Source organism: Monopterus albus, unplaced genomic scaffold (genome assembly GCF_001952655.1).
Source record: "Monopterus albus unplaced genomic scaffold, M_albus_1.0 scaffold17.1, whole genome shotgun sequence".
Classification (NCBI taxonomy): Eukaryota; Metazoa; Chordata; class Actinopteri; order Synbranchiformes; family Synbranchidae; genus Monopterus; species Monopterus albus.
The window spans coordinates 3,113,553-3,133,365 of NW_018127897.1; the positions used below are offsets into that span (position 1 = coordinate 3,113,553).

The following is a 19,813-nucleotide window of genomic DNA, read 5'->3' on the forward strand; positions in this document are numbered from 1 at the left end:
AGTGCAGCACTGGTTGAGCAAGTATGCAGTAACACATGAGACTTTTAAAATGGCTACATCTGTTTCTGCAAAACATATACTACAAAGACATTTTACACAGTGTGATGGGGAAATATGCAGACCAGTTCACAAAGAGTGGAACACTCTTCTTAATGCAACTGCACAGTAGGTTGGCATCTATACTGTTGATGTTACTATCTGGAGAAATCTATGCTAACAGATTTTACGCAAGTTTTAGACCAGTACACACAGGCTGGATGAGGATTTGAGCACTGCATTGTTTCTTTAATGTGGTGTTATGGAAAGCTCCCATCTTTTACAGTGATTAAGAATAGCAGGCCTCCTCTTTTCTTAAGGTAAATGAGGTGGCTAAGACCCTCCCCCTAGCTCATCTTGTTTTTGTTGCATGTTTTCACAGCCTGAAGTGTCATCCACCACCAATGCTCAGCTGTGAAACACAGGGAAGCTACATAGGATTACATGAAGAACACAACACTTCAACTAATGCACAGTGCAAACAGGCCCTCTCTTCCATCTCTCTAACCTGTAGAGATGGGCAGGTAGTGAGGAGAGGTTTGGTGGAGAGGGTTAACTTTGGATCTGACCCATGCTGACAGGCAGCCTTTCTTCTTTAAAGTTTATTTTGCCTTTTTGGTCTTTCTGGGAATCTCCTGCCCTGAAGGAGGGGAGGCGGTGTGGCTATGGGACAGAAATGGACGGGCAAGTTTTTGGGGAGAGCATTCTACTTGTACAGGCTCATGGTTGGGCTCTGGTACATGCACATGTACGCATCGCACAGCAGGCGTCGGGCCTGGCCCTGAATGCTTTTGGGATCCAGGGCATGCAGCTCCTCTGGGGTCATTTTTAGATAGGCTTCCACCTCTGGACAGGGAGATACCTGGGGGATGTTGAAACCATTCTGCCCTCCTGCAGAGTTATTAGAAACAGCATCATAATTGGTGGCAGCAAAGCCTAGGGTAATTCACAGTCAAAAGTAACTGAATTCTAGATTAACAAATCAAGTCAAATCACAGTGTTCTAGTAGCTGCCAATTGCAGATATGATTAAATAAAATAACAGTTATAGCTGAATCCATTACTAAATGAATCATTAAAAATTAATTAGTACCTAAGTGTATGATTTATATTCTAAGCAAAAATTCCACAAACTGTGTAGTTCCAGCTTCCAGTTGTGAATCATTACTGCTTTGAATTGAATCTTACGTTACATAATTCTTTTTTCACTGTTTTCTGACATTTCAATGATCAAACAAATAATCGACTGACTGTAAAAACAATCAGCAGATTTATTTTTAATCAGTTGCAGTTTGATATTAACAATAAAAAGTTAACCTCTCTCTCAAACTTTTATTGTATTGCAAACAATTAACTTGGCTCAAAATATAAACTGTAATTTAAAGTGCATAAATTTTTTGTGGTGATAATTAATAGTCTATTTTTAATCAGACCCCTGAGGTCTTATACATCTACTGGTCTTACCGCTATGTCAAGGACTTTGAAGCACTGTTTTTAAAAAGTGGCTTATAAATAAAGATTATTATTATTTATTATTACTAAGTACTATGAAATTCCTTGACCAGTGTTGCAGTTTAGCCATACATACCCTGGACAACAACTTCATTTCTAAGATCAGTTTGATAGCAGAACAAACACAACATCAAAAGGCCAGACACCCACCGTCACGGTCAGCCATGCTGTCGAAGAAGAGCCAGGCAGAGTCTGCGCTGCCGTACTTGACAAAGGCCACATAGTGACTGGTCTCGATGCACAGCACAGCGAACAGCGCCATCCTTTGGCGGGGAAAACTGCCCTGCCGTCCCATACCTTCTTGTAGCTCTTTGGGGACAGACAGTTTTCCATGCCGATGGGCTTTCCGCCTTGGGTGGAGGTGAACCTAATCAGTACAGGCAGATACACACCATCACATGAGCTGCTTGTTATTGGGGCACCTTGCATTGGTGTGTCATATAACACCTGGTTTAGAGATCAGAGCAAATAAAAACTTTGAAGTACATTTTAGGAATAATATTGCCAGATGAGCAAAATAGGTATAAATCCAATATTATTTCAGGAAATGCACTGAATAAAGTTTATTCTCTCACTGAAGAATGAAAATGAACTGATCATGGGTTACAACGTACTGCACTGAGGCAATATTATTCCTTTGGATTTGGCGCCACCAAATGGAATCGTGGTGACACACACACTTACAACGTTCTGCTTCTGTTGAGCTAGTGCTGCAACAATGCCCCCTGTTGCTTACCTGTGTATTGCACTTCTCACAGAACTGTTTAATCTTGCCAGCGGTGATATCCCCGTCCTCATAACAGTCTCGACACTCGTAGAGAGCCAAGCCTCCACAGATTCGACATTCCCTTGGAGCTGGATAATAAAACACATACCTTTATTAAAGCTGGCATTTTGCACACAAGTGTAGTTCTTTTATAAGTTAAGGGCAGGTTTGAAAGCAAGAAAAAAGGATTCCTTCATCTCAGCTGAGTTGCAGTGACAACTGTGAAATTTCATTACCAAGTGGCACACAACTCTGAATCACCATTGATCGGAAAAAATGCATTACACATACAGACTGGAAAAAAAATTGCTGAAACTCACTGTCTTCAAGAAGGTCTGTGATGTCTAACTCTAGTGAGGGGAAAATCTTGTTAAACATTTTGAAGTCTTTGCCAAAGCGGGGCATCTGGATGATAAGGCAGGAGGGAGCCTGGAGGGACAGGGAAAACAGAGAAAGAGAAAACGTATGCAGTCATCAACAAAGCAGCAAGGACATTTCGACAAAGCTCAGGGCACAAACAAACTGAAACCTGAAGCCAAAGGGTCACAGATCACATTACAAACCTATGTAATTCAGTTTTTAAAAGTAAAGAGAGATACTAAATAAAATGGATCCTTGAAAATTAAAAGCAACAATATGAGAATATGAATTTCAAATTCAGTGATTTATATTCTACATTTATTGTCAAAACTAAATGTCTAATCAGAAGTGCAAGCTTCTTTTGATTTGGAAAGTGTCATATAGGACTGTTGTTGGCTCACACTCAGTCCTATAATCTGATGAGACAGTGAATGAACATACTGTAAGTATTGGACATTATGTATTGAAGGTTTTTTGTTCTTTAGCCCCTGTGTTTCAGCACATTTGATTTGAAATAATAACAATAATAATAATAATAATACCTGTGGTCTAGACTGTATTATTTTACAAAACATTATTTTTTCTTTCAAACTTAAAACTTACACTCCACACTAAGCTTAATGTTTTCTAAACCCGAATCCATCTGCCTAAAGGCTACAGTAAATCAAAGCAACTATAATCTGAATATGAGATTATGGCAGCATACAGTTTGAACTGTTGGAATTACACAGCATTTCTTACTCAGGTTTAAACCCTGATCACATCCTATTGTTTGTTCTCTTTTTAATTTCTTTGAATTTTTGAAATTAACACAGTTTATTATGTGTAAAATATATGAAAAAATTTCAATTTAAAAAAGTGTTCAATAATATAAACAGTTGGTTCAAAGACCTGACAAAGGTCCGACCATATGTGATGTGGTAATTTATAAACAAGTGGGAACGACTGTACCAAACCAGAATGAGCAATTAGTTCAGCCTAACAAATTAAACCACAACACCTCATTACCAAAAGTTTTACTTTACTCATGCTATCCTGGTAAATAAAAAATAATGAAATTCACCTCTGCAAACTTTAAGTCGCTGTTGATGAAGGACCACTCTAGGAGCTGCTGGATGGTAGGGACTCCGACCTTGTCCTTCTTGTCCATAAAGATTTGATAAAAGTAACAGTCCTGGACCTTCTGTCCAGCTGATCTGAAGAACAACCTCTAATCATTTATTATGTTTTATTCACATCCTCAATTCTCATGAGACAAATACAACAGAACATCAAATGAACTTTCTGAAGTACTTACTAGTGATATTAATAGGCTTTAGATCACAATGATAACCTATTAGATCTTATTAAATTAGGAAATTCATATTTAATTTTTTCAATGAATACACTTAGACCAACAAAGAGCTTGACTTTACATTTACTGTCCTGAAATATGTAGTTTTCTCTACCAGCTGTATCATGTCCCTCATAAACTATGCAGGCTACAACTATATAAACTATTCATGTCTGACAGGTAAGGTTAAACTAGTGTTCTCCTCAAATCCAGTCAAATAAATGTCATCTATTCAGTGCTGACCCACTGATTCATTTCATCATTACCTTTCAAACTAAAGCAAGAACCCAGGATCAACCTTTTTTTCTCAGTGTGAATGAGTCAACATGATACAGTTTTGCAACTGTATGAGTCTGTCCCTGCTCAGCTTCAGAATGAAAGGGTGAATCAGGGTTTTGCTAAGTTTAGGCTTACTACAGAAATACTATCAACAGCCCTATTGTGCAACAAATTTGGATGATGACATCTGGCGCTCTAAGACATTAATTCAGCCCATTTGACCTGCAGAGATCTTTGAGCATGACTACAGTGGGAGTTTTCATAATGTAACTAAAAAAAACTCCTACAGTTAAACCACATCACCCACATTACTATTAAAACTGCTGTGTAAGCAGCAGAAGTGAAACTTTAGTTGGCTGTGTAAATCTACATATTACAGACTTTAGACACAGTCTGGTGTATTTGGGTGGTGCAGCAGTGCAGTGGTTAGCGCTGTCACCTCACAGCTAGAAGGTTCCAGGTTTGAGCCTTTCTGTGTGCGGTTTGCATGTTCTCCCTGTGCCTGCGTGGGTTCTCTCCGGGTACTCCAGCTTTCTCCCACAGTCCAGAGACATGCAGCTTAGGTTGACTGGAGACTCTAAATTGCCCCCAGGAGTGAGTGTATCTAGCCACAGGGGTTTCACGCCAGTGACTTCAGTGCCGATCCCAAGCCCGGATAAGTAGAGAGGGTTGTGTCAGGAAGGGCATCTGGCCTAAAAACGTGCCAAATTTACTCATTTGAATCAGATTCGCTGTGGCGACCCCTAACGGGAGCAGCTGAAAGTTGAGTAGTAGTAGTAGTAATAAAGTAGTAGTGATATATTTCTGTAGTTTACCGGTGATGCGTTTGGGAATCTATCTGCAGGGTCTAGGATGTCTCAGAGATATTCATCATGCTATGTCACACCTACTGTATGATTTGTGCATAAAAAGGAATAACTTATTATTAAACCATTTCTGGTTTTTCTTTCATGCTATAATACCAGCAAATTAAAAATTACTATAAAACAAAGTAGCAATCAGTTTCATTAATAAGAATATGTCATCATTTCAAGACTGTGCCAAAGAGGTTTTAGGATTTTCTTTTTTACCTTAGCTTGAGCAATGGATCCACCCTCAATATGTGATGGAAAAGGATATTGAGGAACTCCTCAGGATCTACAGTACAAGATGGATTTCAATAAGATTTGAGAAACTTGGATGTAACATTCCTGTGAAAATGCAACCAAACAGTTCAGACCAGAGTATAAATTTCATGATGGGAATACGGCCATGGCCATCGTTGCACTTGCCCTCTGTAAATGATTCCTCATGATCAGGTAGGTGTGTGCTTATGGATGTATTAAGGAGAATTGAGTTTAATGAAGCCTGAGAGTGCTCATACTGTATAAGTTGGCATAATATATTGAAGAATTTAATGTCATTCACTCTTTAATCACTTTTAAAAAAGGTTGGTGAAGTTCTGTGCTTTACGTTCGCTATATCTACAGTATGTGCTATTTTAGCTCAGAAAGACGTGCATCAATTAAGCTAGCAGTGCTACATGTAAAACACCCAAGTCTGTAAAGTTTTTCCAAGTTTGACTTAGTTAGCAGATCAATATTTGGTTCTGTCTTTAAGCTATGAGAAAATCCAGAGGCTGTAAAACATTACATGTAGTGTTGAAATGTACTGTTTATTTCTGTGTGTTATTTGGAATATCGCATATGCTTAATAATATGGTCAGTAACAACGTAGTGTATGTAAAAGCAGACGTTACACTGTACATCATGATGCCTGAAGAGAATATAATCGTTGCACCAGTTATAATAATTAAGACAAATTAGACATCCTTTCCTCCATTTTATCCTTAATACATCCATGTTTCTTTCAACCCCATGATCTTAAGCATCATCAGCAAAGAGCAACAACAGCTCAGTATACCTTTGAGTCCTCTGATAGCACCATTTACTATCCAAATTGTAACAAAGGTACACAGCTACACTACAACTACCAATGCAGCAGCATGTAATATCTCTGCATATTCCCCTTAAAAGTTCTACGAGCATCTGCACTTTAATTTAAACATGTATGTTGTGAATGCCAAACCCTAGTTTGTAACTACTGCTCAGGCTGTAAGCTATGCACATACAGTAAATGTCTTTTGTTTATGGGCCTTACTGCCCAGTCATGTGGCCTTTGTGCCCTCCAAAAATATACACTGACCAGCCACTTTAATAGGTACACCTGTACAATTGTATGGACTTCAATTCAACACTTCCACCTTAACATCTGTGTTTATGTGTTTACTAGACTACATTATATTTAGAGGTGTTCCTATTATTCTGACCCTCTCATGTACTGTTTCCCATGGTGTGCAGCAGTACATAGCCAAGCAACACTGGTACAAATAAGTTGAAACAATAATCAGCAGCAGTGGACAAAATCATAATAATGACCACAGGCAAAAAAAATCTGAGAAGCTGCTCAAAGATCAACAAACAAATGATCAGTCTCATTGCCCTACCTTTTTCTTCAGAGGTAAACCCAGAGGCTGCTTCCACTTTCTCCAGGATCCTCCTCAGCTTCATCACTTTAGTGGCACACACATACCCATATCTAGAGGACAAAGACCAAGGAAGGTTAGTTAGATACCCACATATAGAATAGCTACATTAGCTGTGCTAATGCATTTTGCACATTGCACTCAAGGCCTGATAAAGTAAGTAGTGCAACCAAAAGTATTTCAGATTCAGTACCACATGGGTCTCTTTTGTTTTGTTTTGTTGTCAGTTTAAACTGTGACTGAACTTCAGAAGCTTTAGCTTTCTTAAAAAAACATGCCTAAAACAGGTGATACCACTTAAAACCTTACAATATGTGTCAAAGTCAAAAACCTGCATTAGAGTACGTATGCAATAAACCTGTCCAACTTACATGCGCAGGGGGTTGACTATCTCTGTGCGTAACAGCTCTTGGGTCTCTCTGTAATACTCTACGTCAGTCTTTGACTGTGGTCTCAGCAGAACCGTGTCCAGTACAGAACTGAAGGAGAACAGACTGCAGAGCAGAATATAAAACGGATTAAATGAATAATTTATCTCTCTCTTATCTACATAACATAAACAGTGATTGAACAACATTATTTAGCTGATATTCACCTTCAGCTGATATTAAAATCCAGACATCATCAAAAAATATTACTTTTGTAAACTTCCATATGATGGACACAGTGCCATTTGGATTTGAACTGACTGTGTGCATAATATAAACAAACTAGAAGGTCTTTAACAATTGGGAATTTCACTGGTAGATGTTTATGGTCACATTTAAATACAGAATTCAAAACTTCAAACGGTTCACAGCATATTTAAAAGGCTATTTGTGGTTTGGGGAAGTAGTTGGGGTGACTGCTTTAATCTGTGGCAGTGTTGGAAGGAACAACAGATTTACCACTATCCACCAGTCAACTCACAGTCACTAGGTAATCCCCCTTGCCCCAGCCAATCAGAAAAGCCAAAACAGTTTACTAATAAGCCTCTTCCTCTGGGCAAACAGTACTGCTGGCTGAGGAAGCAGTATATAGTCAGTCAATATGACTGAAGTTGAACATGTTAATATAAAATGACATGACTGTAGCTGATAAAGTATTTACTCTTATACTAAAGAAGTACTGACCAGAAGAGGGTTGAATCCAGATAGCAGGAGTTGTAGTGGCCCTGGATGCCTTTCTTTTTTCCCACCATGACATCCAGACCATCGTTCTCTGTACGGGGAGGTGTGTTCTCTTGTACTACCTCACTTAGGTAACCCCCAAATGCTGCATAAAAAACACACACAGCACAGGTGACAACACAAAGATTTTAGTAAAAGCTCATCCGGAGCCTTCAACAACTCATATTTCACCTCCTGACTCACCAATTGAGTTGCACCGCTCTATGGGGTTAGAGGAGTGGTGCAGGGACGGGAAGCGAGAGTCGGGCCGACAGCACTTGAGCTTCACAAACAGGGCTTTTTTGGGTGGACACGTGAAGTACCGGGTGCCTTTGAAGGTACCATCAGTGCAACCAGGACACTCTTCTTCCTGGAAGAGGAGGTCAAGATCCCATCATTCATCATGCATACAGTTAAAAAAAAAAAAGTGTTGGGGGTTTCATTTATTCTGCCTTCACTTGTACTTAGAACCACCTGATCAGGTATTTTGTAACTTACTTCGTTTATCAGTTTTTGATGATCGTGCCTGGCTGTTTAATGATGAGTATGATCTAATTTGCAAAATATGTTTACTGGCTTTTTGTGGTGTGCAGTGACGTCCCAGAATCTTCGTCACCATGAGCCTAACAGGCAAACAGCAGAGAAACCCACTGTCTGGCACAAACCCCATGTAAAAACAGAACTTTTTTTTTCTCTCCAGCTTTTGTACAAATAAAATAAACCAGATATAGTGTATTAACTTGTGAGCTCTAATTGCATCAGAACCAAGCTAGAGTTTCCCTCAATCTCCAATCTTTATGCTAAGCTAACAGTTGTAGGCAGTAGCCTTACTGTATATTGAAAAGACAATATGGTAAAGATATTTACATCTAGTGTAACTTTCAGCAAGAAAGTGAATAAGTACATTTCCCAAAATATTATATTCTTTCTATAACTCAATCACGCAATGTTGTGATAAATTCATTTTTACTTGATCAGTTATGACATGATACTGGGCTTCAACACTGTGAGCAATATGATCAATATGGCAACAAGTCAACTATCAGCCTATCAGGCTCATCAACTGACCAGTAAATAGCAGCTAACCAGCATTATTAATTAAGGCTGGGGTGTGGATTCACCAGACAGATCAGGTAATAATCAACTGACTTGGTTGGCACCAAGCACTTTATGTGCCTATATATATTATGACATATATAGTACAGTCATGGCCATAAATATTGGCACCTTTGCATTTCTGTCAGATAACACATCACTTCTCCCAGAAAATTGTTGCAATCACAAATTCGTTGGTATTCTGATGTTTATTTCTTGCTAACACAAAAAGCAAAGAAAAAATTCAAATCTGATCCATTTCACAAAGAACTCCAAAAATGGGCTGGACAAATTACTGACACCTTTTCAAAATCATCAGAAATAGTTGTATTTCAAGCATGTGATGCTCCTTTAATTTGTAATGAAACTCACCTGTAGCAATCAACAGGTGCTGGCAATATAGAAATCACAGGATGCAACATTGTCAGCTAACACTATCCTTCACCACCTGAATGACAGATGGCACTGTGGTAGTAGACCCAGGGGCCCACTGCTGACACAGGAACATAAAAAGCCAGATTGGAGTTTGCTAAAACTTACACAAGGAAGCCAAAATCCTTCTGGGAGAATGTCTTGTGGACTGATGAGACTAAAATAGGGCTTTTTGGTCGGGCACATCATTCTACTGTTTTCAGAAATCGAAATGAGGCCGTCAAAGAAAAGAACACAGCCCCTACAGTCAAACACGATGGAGGTTCACTGATGTTTTGGGGTTGCTTTGCTGCTTCACACACTGGATGTCTTGACTGTGTGTATGGCATTATGAAATCTGAAGACTACCAATGAATTCTGGGTCACAATTTTGGGCCCAGTATCAGAAAGTTGGGTCTCTGTCAGAGGTCATGGGTCTTACAGCAGGACAATGAACCAAAGCACCAGAAATAGTTTCAGACAATGAGCTGGAGAGTTCTGAAGTGGCCAGCAATGAGTCCAGATCTAAATCCCATAGATCACCTGTGGAGAGATCTCAGAACAGCAGCTGGAAGAAGGAACCTATCAAATCTAAGAGACTTGGAGCAGCTGGCAAAAGAAGAGTGGTCCCACTTGTGGTGTGGGTGTAAGAAACTCACTGATGGTTACAGGAAGTGATTGATTTCAGTTATTTTGTCCAAAGGGTGTGCTACCAAATATTAAGTTGAGGGTGTCAGTAATTCTGTCCAGTCCATGTTTGGAGTTCTGTGTGGAATGTGTCAGGTTTGACTTTTTTTTTCTCTGCTTTTTGAGATGTTCCAATGTAAACAAAAGATAGAAACATGGGAATACAACAAAAAAAAAATCACATTTCCCCCGCCCCAAACTTACAGATAATGATAAGTATAACTTCCAAGTCTACATTACAGTGTTGTCTCACCAGCTCCAGCCCAGCCAGAGGCTCCAGTAGGCCTGGAGGCAGGCCCACCCAGCGAATGACACCACACAGAGGGGGGTTCTCCTTCACCTCCACCAGAGAGCCCACCTCAAGCCCTGGCTGTCCTCGGGGAGGTGTCGGGGGGCGTGGTGAGGGAGGGGCAGCAGGAGAAGGGGGCTCAGGCTGCTCTCCCATCACCGACTGGACAGACAGGGTATGAGGCCCATGATTCATGTTGTCAATGGGCCCAGTTTTCCGGTTCAGGCTGAAGGGCAGAGAGTGGAACTTGTTGTCACTAGACAATGAGGAAGAGGGCGGGGCTCTGGAGGGCGGGGACGACTGGTTGAAATCAGGGGGCGTGTCAGTAAGTGACTTGGCAGGGTCTTCCCCAACTGCAGGAGAGAAACCAGAAACCAAGACTTAATGTCCCTTTTACAGTGAACATGCATCTTGTTATGGGCAATATGCCAGCCTTTAAAAAGGAAGCTGAATATCCCTGTTTAACTGACCTCTGGCTCGAAGTGTGTTTATAATGCGAACACGTCAATCAACAAAGGTCAGTAAAAACAAGATTTTCAGATGATACTGATCGACTCTTTAACACCACAATCTGTAGGAAGAAAGGAGCCTGCACATTGGCAGCTGTGGGCATTTGTCTTTATAGACCTCACTACTGTAGAGGTTCAACAGACCACAGTTCTCATAAACTGAATGAGTAACACACTTTTAGCATTTCCACCTACTGTAACCAAAATGTTTGACTGTGTCTGTGAATGAATGGCATGTTTGTTAAGTTTTCAAATGTCTGGTAAATAATTTTAATGCTGGCCCACAGCCTGAGAACATTTTATTTTTAGGTGCCTATCATAAACATTCTAGCTATTATTTGGCAAAAGAAACTTACTGGTGAGATATATCAATATTTATATCATTACAAAACAAATGGAAGAATATGCAGTGGCACTAAATTCAACTTAGAGACACTGGTTGTGTAGCTAAGACAATGCCTGCTTGATATTTAGTTGAGAAGAACATACAATAAGTCTCTGTGTTAAGATATACTGTTGAGTGTATAATGCTGATAAAGTGATCCACAGCTCAGAAAGATTCTTCCATGTAAAAACTGTGGAAGATTAACCCCCTTTATTTCTCAATGAACACGCCTCTGTATGGACTCTATTTGGTCTAAGTGTGAAAATAAACTTAGCTGAGTCATGATGCCAAATGTGCAGACCCCTTTTCCCAACTGCTGCTGCTGAGAAATATGCTTCACTATGCTTTTGACATGAGAACCATCAAACCATGTGTATGTGGAAGAAGAGTGCCACCTCTTTAAGAATTCATGTTTGCACATCGCAGGACAGTTGAGTCAATACATACACGAATGCTCTTTGCTAAAACTAAAAATGGGAGTTCTGTGGCACCACTGGTCTAAAGACAACTTTTTAACAAGCAGAGAAACTGGAATTTAGCAGAACTAAAAGGCCGCTGAAATGATGTCCCATCAGCCTTCACACAATGTTAGCAGATTGTCAGTGACCAGGGTTTCTGCTCAGTGGTTTAGTGGCAGTTGTCATAATAATGTTAATTTAAACATTATAGACAAATCTTGAAATTCTGACTCATTATCATTAACACTCCAGCATATCATGGTTCAAGAAAGTCATATCATTTGTTATTATTTTTTGGACGGATCACATACTAACTAAATGATCATGCCAGACAAATAACAAGAATTCTTGAATTGGGTGACACTCACATGTAAGCAAGTACTGAACTGTTCGTGACTAAACTATTCCCACATAGAGAGAACCACAGGAGTGTGTAGCCTTGGCTGCTGAATTTGTGACAAAAATGAAAGCAAAAACAAAGAAAAATAACCCAAAATGTGTAAAGAAACCTTGAGGGGGATGAGAATGATTACACATCCACAGGATGAGTGAGCAGATGTGAAAAATGGCACCTCAGCCATTAAATGACTGACCTCTAATGATTTCTGTGATACAAACAATGAGTATGATTACATGCATTACTACTGAAATGATATTGCAGGCACTGACATATTCTGTTTTGCCTTGGCACACAGTAACACCCCAATCATTAATAACAGTCAAAAAATGATGAGCAGCCCAAATTTTAGAACCTGAACATCTCAGTATTTGTGACACTGCTAAGGGACATTGTCACATTTTCTTGTGTGTCTTGTTTTTATTGTTTTTATTGTCGTGTGTTTATTCTTTACTTTCTGGATGTGTTGGTGTCTCCATGTTTTAATGAAAAATTCTCTTTATGCATTTATCCAAGATTATCATCAATGTGACCATAAGAAGAGTACTTAATGTACCAACTGTTATTTACATGCAAGACATACTCAGAAGGCAATCTGCCTCTAAAATAAAGAATTCATTTGATGTTTAAAAAGCTCATCAGATTCTTCACAACTGACGTGTCATGACAAATGAAGCAGTTGAATTTCACAAAAAAAGGGACAAAATCAAACATATGTCATTACATAAGTGGAAATACAGAAACATGACAATGTGCTGTTTGATCCAGTCAGCCCTGACACAAGAATTAAAGGCTTTTACTAATGCTTTCACCTGCAAATAATATTACATAGAATCTTTTATATTTTAACTGCAAAACAAGATAACAGCCAGTTAAAGAGTCATTTGCAGCATTAAGCATTATTAAAAGCTTTAGGTGACACCAGTTTCTCCGTGCAGGTGAGATATACCAAAATGGTGATGAAAGACGAGACTAGTGCACAGGTCTTTATAGCAAGCTACTGCAACAAACCACTGCCTACTGGGCAAATTGTTTGGGGCATACACTTCTATAAAGCTTGTTATAAAGTTTCATCGCATAGCCTTTATTTGATGGTTTATTGTGACTTAAGGTTTCTAATTATAGGGGTAAATCACAATTCTGAAATACAAATGCACTCTGACACTGTTTTCTGAAGCATCTGTCATTTATCTTGCAGAACTCTGACATACACTCAACTTTGATAAACAATACAAAACATCCTGTTTTGTTTTTGTTTTTTGGAAGCTTATATATTTTGTTGATTATGCTTCTTGAGAAGCAAACAGACAAATCTCATGGTTTTGGTATGTTGTGACCTATGGGAAATACATCTACAGTCCATGTTTAAGATTTCTCTCGAGCATATACAGTACAAAAAATACCAAAAAAAAACTATGTTTGTTCATGATGAGTTGTATTTCTTATATCAGCCAGGGTGGTAAGGACAGGTGACTACCATGGTTTGAGCTCATCCGCTCTGTTTAGTTGCATCTGATAGGATAACTACTGAACAAATAATATGCAGTAGAAGGGTTTGGACATATGATCTTTCACAATTATAAACAAATTCCTCATTCTGTATTTTTTGTTAATATTTTTGGGTGTCTGGAACAGATTAATTGGATTTACATTATTTCTTATGGGAAATATTGCTTCAGTTTTCGTACGATTCGGTTTTCGTCGGACTTTTTCGAACGGATTAATCACAAAAACTGAGGTTCCACTGTACCTCATAATTAAATCTTACACTACATTTGAAATACAATAAAGTACAAGTATTCATGTAAATGATAGGTATACATTTATCAGTTAGCCTGTAAGAAAACCTCATGATTGTGACTTCACAATTCAGAGAAATCTTAAGTCACATTATTAAAAATAATTCCAAAAAACTTAATCATTTTTAAGAAATTATTATGTACCAATAGGTCTTTATCAAGTGAAAGAAAACACATTCCCAATCAACTTAACATACTTTATGCTACTTTTGAAACAGTTCAATTTAGAACAACCCACTGTAATGTTTTTTAGTACACGGGTCGCCTCGTGTGAATGAAACTACAAAGCACCTAGAAGAGTGTGCCATAGTAAAACCAATTAATATGTAGCTTGTTGTGAACAGGAGCTTGCTGATAGGTTGGCTGACATCCCGTGATTAACCATGTTTTACCTTCATCAATGTACCATGTGCTTTTGGATTTGGACTGGGCGGGGGGGTCAAGAGAGCTGCCATTTAAAGTATAGTAAAATTCAGACTTGCTCCTACTGCCACACTGTTGACCTAATCCTGTAAATAACACAAGTACATGTAAAAAACAAACAGATAAGAAATATGTGTGTGTGTGTGTGTGTGTGTGAGTGAGTGAGTGAGAGAGAGAGAGAGAGAGAGAAATAAGAGTAGAGAAGATTTTTCTCCATAAAAGAGACACAAGGAAAAAAAAAGAAATCATGGCAGTGACACATTCCATTCAAATCAAATCAATGCAATTGCAACAGGAAATTCACGTATTTTGTGTAAAATAGAGTTAGGCGTGACTTCTGTTATCACTTTCTTTTTAAAGGGACTTTCCACTAAAAATGTTTCACAAGTTGTTATTCATGGAGCTGTTTGCCTAAAATTTTTTGACCAAGCTGTCTTATTTACAGAGTTTTCAGTAACAGAGAAAAAAAATTGGATCATTAAAACAGGCAAATCAAAATTTGTAAAACAGCAAAAATCCTCAGGACAAAGTGTACATTACCAGTCAAAAGCTTAGACACACTTTCCTTTTGAATTGAATGGGCAAGTGCATCCAAGCTTTTGACTTGTAGTGTAGTTTGATGGCTTTTTATATATCCGTAATCACAACCAAACAATCTGATGGAATGCGCCATTTAGAGCTAGGGTCACGCCAAGCTGTGGGTATGTCAGTTAGTTTTGTATCACAACGGCAGTACCTTTGCTCTTTGGTTTGCTTTGGCCAGAGGATGACTTGTCACTGTTGGTGCCTCTGGGGGCAAAACTGTGCTTTTGCGGCCTTTGGTCCTGCATGGAATATTCTGCATAGCCCAGAAATACATGCGCATTAGAAGCATAACCCCTCTGACTGCCTACTGCACCTTAAACTACCATGCACCAAATGCCTTCCGCAGCCCACTTGCAAAGTATGTACCATTGTCCTTTTATGGTTTTCATTTTGGCACAAAAACAAACCCCAGAGCACTGATCATATTGTGCAAAAGAACTGCATTCTGATGTCATAAATACAGTGAAATATCTAGTAAATGGTGTCATAACTCTATTTTAATTTCCTAATTTATAAGAAACATAATTTTAACGAGTGACAGTTTAGCAGAAGTAATCTGCCATGTGGTGTATAATGCTACAGCCAGTGAAGTAATAACCTGTGCAACAATTTTAGCCAATAATAACAGATTGCACTGCTTAAGAAAGGTTGCTGGCTGAAGACAATTCATTTAAAAAACAGTCAGCAAACATGTACATACGGTATATAAAGTTTTCTTGCCTCTCACTGCACACAGGCTAACAGTCAGAAAGGGCAATTTTACATGTCTAGTATCATAAGCATGATCAATTAGGCACCAGTGAATAACAAATTCTGTTCAGGGGTAAGTTTTTAAAGGAGCATTATTTGGACAATTTGTACTTTGCCAGTCTGCAAATTTGCAAAATGAATCATACCAGTTTTCAAGATTTCAGTCTGAATAGTCAGAGGAGTAGCAGTAGCACGCATAAACAAATCAGTGGACCAATGGGGAAAACAAAGAGCCCGAGTATCTCACTAGACTTTCAAAAACAAGTGAGCCATCAAAACAAAAGGCTATCTGTTCTGGCTGCAAGCAAAACACAAATTCAGAATGCTTAGAAGGGGCTCAGTGCTGGTCCAAGAGATGGACAGCTGAATGTTTTAGGGAAACAATAAGGTTTGACAACATACATGTAGTATAATAACAGGGACAAATATTAGGTGGCTCACCTGGCATTACGTCACAGATGGGGACAAGTCGAGTGTGCTCCAAACTGGCAAAATTACACAGCAGCTTCCCATCAAAAACACCATCCCATTCCCCTATAGGATTGTCCTGAAAGAGTTGAAAACATTAGAACCTGGTAATCCTCTTAGGTGCGCTTCATCTCTGTAAAACTGAGCAACCTGCTCCACATGTGCTTCTTCCCCTCAAATCTTCCTGGTGATGAGTAAGGTCTATCGTGACGATCCAGCTGCTCATCTCATCTCCTGAACAACAGGTCTTCCACCTCAAGTCCTTTCACCCAAAGACTCTACCTTTTCTGCAAGCACAACCACACTAGTCTTCTTCTTTAGCTTGGAATCCACAATTCTGCTGGGAAAATTAAGATAAGCATGAGGCCAGTACCACAAGCTCAGAGAAGGCTGGGCGAGGCTGGATGCAGAGTGAGGCAGAGCAGTGGGCTCTTCTCAACTGCTTGCTGGCCCCTTGCCACGCTGTTGGTCATACAGCATTATGTCTTTACCTCACTCCCCATGTGACTGCCTTGCCTTTGTGTGGGAGGCTCAGATGCACTGAGTGGGCTGCTGCTGCTGCTGCTGCTGCTGCTGCTGCTGCTAACTATCAACAGTCAAATGCCTCAGTTATGTGTTTCAATCTATCTATGACTACAATACAATTCCCGCCTGACAACAGTAGTCATAGAGACCAACTACTATGATCCCAGGCAACAAGATATGTTCCCTCAACATATAGAAGAACAATCAAAAAAAATCATATAAAAGAAAAACAAAAACATGGGCAAGTGATGGCAGAAAGCCTGAGATCCACACTGACTATGATCATTTGGCTTAAGGCTAAAACCTGTGACTTTCTGCATGTTGTCACCCTCAAGTGAAGCAATGATTAGTGAAATAATGACCAAACTACAACTTCAGCATCCACAGCTGTGACTGTTATGTCCTCTCACTCTTTTTTATATAAAATGCCATTTAGCTGAATGTGAATGTCACATTGACAAGGTAACAGCATTTTTTATTTCAGTCAGGGAATTAAACACTGCAGAGGCATAAGATGATATACATTTCACAATACGGGAATAAGGTTTCCTTCCTGTGTGATTACATGGATGTATAAAGGAGAAGTGGATAATGGATTACAATATGCCACCCAATCCATTCTTATGAACGCTATGAACACAAATTCTGGCCATAAAAATTACCCAGATGTTCCACACACTTCAGTGTTTTGGGCCCATAGAGCATGTGCACTAGCGCCGAGCTAGCTGACTTCTGTATGGCTCCCTGCACACATGAACAGGATAAAATAGAAATATCTCTTCTAGACTTTCCAAATGATACTGGATCCAATAGATTCAATTCTGATAATAGAGTCATTTTGCTGGGTGTGCGCGAGGCTTGGAAAAATTTATTCACCGTTTTACAGCTGCTCGTCTTCACTGATTCTCTATGAAAAAATGCTTTTTGGGTCAGTGTGCATCATGTGCAGCACCTTACCCAATATGTTGAACTTTTCCAGATAACTCAGTGAATACACTAAAATGCCTCTGATCTTTTTTTTGCTAATCATGTTGATTGTTTTGTCTCACCAACAGTTCAAATGCTGTTTTTAAATTATGATTTTTTGTGCAGCACCTACCATGTCAACTCCCACATAGTAGCCCAGGCTCTCATTGCCCGGCAGCAGGTCACAAAAAATGATGGTGCCTCTCTCGGGTCCTTCCCTGGTCTGCACTAACACCCTGGAGTTGATCTCCAGTGGAGGAAAGTCCTGGTCTTCCACCAGATTCATGTGGTCCACCTCTAGCTCACCCAAAGCTTCATCATCATCATCCTCCCAGAGTTCAAGCTTGTCCAGGGCCACAAACACACCGCACTCATCCTCGCAGCGGAATAGTTGGCGGCCCTGATAAGAGCCCTCTGTGAAGCCTTGGCCTCGGCCCTCCTCCTGGGACAAGAAGGTAGAGGAAAGGTGATGAAACAAGTATAGAATGTAAGACAGAACAGTAGCAAGTGAGATCAGCAACTTATTGTCATCACAAGGAGCGCGGATAGCAAAGCTGCTTGCTCAGCATTCTCAGTGAAGGAAAGTCAACATCACAGAGCCGTGAGAGCTTAAGATTGATTACTGCAGCAGAAATGTGACTTACTGCTATGATAAAAAATATATTAAAACATTCAAAAATATCAAGTATGGGTACAAGATGTTCTCTCAACCAATACTGTAACAGGCTTTGCTTCTTTACTCACATGCAGGCTTTGGATATTAAAAGCATATGTGCAAAATGTGATGCCTTTATATTGGGCTACAGTTTAATGCTTGAGCTCCATCAGCCCACTCAAGAAGATGAAAGCTGGACTCAGTAAGATAAAAACAACATTGTGCTGCAATAAGCAATTTTGTATTTTGTTACTGTCTTTACATACAGCCAGAATGAATGGCAAAAAAGCAAATAATCAGATGTAGTGCTGAGATTAAAGGATTGGTTAATACAAAAATTAAAATGTTATTACCTGCTTATATTCACATCAGTGAAAACACTGCAGCCTTCACTCATATGCAGCAACATCAGTAGCCACTCCCTATCAATCAAGTTTAAGGATCGACAGAAATTGGCAAATAACTTTGTGGAGTATAACTCAAGGAATTTGAAGCCAAACAACAAAGTAGGGTTGGGTACCGTTCACATCTTAACTGATACCGGTACTGGGACCTGGAATTCGGTACCAATACACAACAATCCTCTTTTTGGTACTTAACTCTGTAATAACAAAAAATTTCAGTTTTAAAAGAACAAGTCCTAACTCCTCAAATTCAAAATTTTTATTTATTTAGAATGTTCCACACACCACACAAAATAAAAGTAAAACCCTGGTTTTACCTGTCATTTTATAAAGGTACTATAATTTTTTATACATGTTCTTTTATACAGTACTTTTGTACTATTCATAAACTATTTCACTAATATAACTTAAATCGCTAGTTTGATTTTTTGCACAGTTTAGCCTATTGCCTAGGCACCTGGTCTTTCCTTACTTATCCCTCTTATAGCCTGTGCTTACTGGTCATATTGAACCTTCATTACTACTGACTGACAACTGATTTAACATGAATCAATACTCAGTAGTGCAGATGTACTGTAATTTAGTAGGTACCCTTAAAAATACAAAGTTTGGCAAGTTCTAAATTCACCATGTGCTGTATTTCACTTAATCCCACATTTTCTACAGGTTGAAACCTACAGTGGGGCAAATAAGTATTTGATACATCGCCGATTTTTCAAGTTTTCCCACTTACAAAGAACGGACAGATCTGTAATTTTCATCGTAGGTACACCTCAACTGTGAGAGACAGAATCTACAAAAAAATTCCAGTAAATCACATTGTTAGATTTTTAAATAATTTATTTCCATTTTATTGCATGAAATAAGTATTTGATCACCTACCAACCAGCAAGAATTCTGGCTCTCACAGACCTGTTAGTTTGTCTTTAAGAAGCCCTCCTATCCTCCACTCATTGCCTGTATTAATTGCACCTGTTTGAACTTGTTACCTGTATAAAAGACACCTGTCCACACACTCAATCTATCAGACTCCAACTTCTCCACTATGGG

General features: G+C 39.1%; 1 protein-coding gene across 2 annotated transcripts in view; it reads right to left on the reverse strand.

Annotated features, from left to right (window-relative positions):
* Positions 1–427: 427 nt before the first annotated feature.
* The window catches only part of cyld (cylindromatosis (turban tumor syndrome)), a 25,147-nt gene continuing 5,761 nt past the window's right edge, over positions 428–19,813 (reverse strand). The window contains exons 3-17 of one of the 2 annotated variants that reach the window (XM_020592386.1): positions 17,838–18,146; positions 16,187–16,292; positions 15,147–15,248; positions 14,380–14,496; positions 10,404–10,792; positions 8,162–8,327; positions 7,922–8,063; positions 7,181–7,303; positions 6,771–6,862; positions 5,356–5,422; positions 3,737–3,869; positions 2,634–2,742; positions 2,284–2,402; positions 1,698–1,914; positions 428–927 (exon numbers count right to left, since the gene is read on the reverse strand). In XM_020592386.1, the coding sequence (XP_020448042.1) occupies positions 743–927; positions 1,698–1,914; positions 2,284–2,402; positions 2,634–2,742; positions 3,737–3,869; positions 5,356–5,422; positions 6,771–6,862; positions 7,181–7,303; positions 7,922–8,063; positions 8,162–8,327; positions 10,404–10,792; positions 14,380–14,496; positions 15,147–15,248; positions 16,187–16,292; positions 17,838–18,146 (2,376 nt within the window). In that variant the 3' untranslated portion in view covers positions 428–742. The remainder of the gene's footprint in view (positions 928–1,697; positions 1,915–2,283; positions 2,403–2,633; positions 2,743–3,736; positions 3,870–5,355; positions 5,423–6,770; positions 6,863–7,180; positions 7,304–7,921; positions 8,064–8,161; positions 8,328–10,403; positions 10,793–14,379; positions 14,497–15,146; positions 15,249–16,186; positions 16,293–17,837; positions 18,147–19,813) is intronic. The other variant, XM_020592387.1, reaches the window with a different exon arrangement.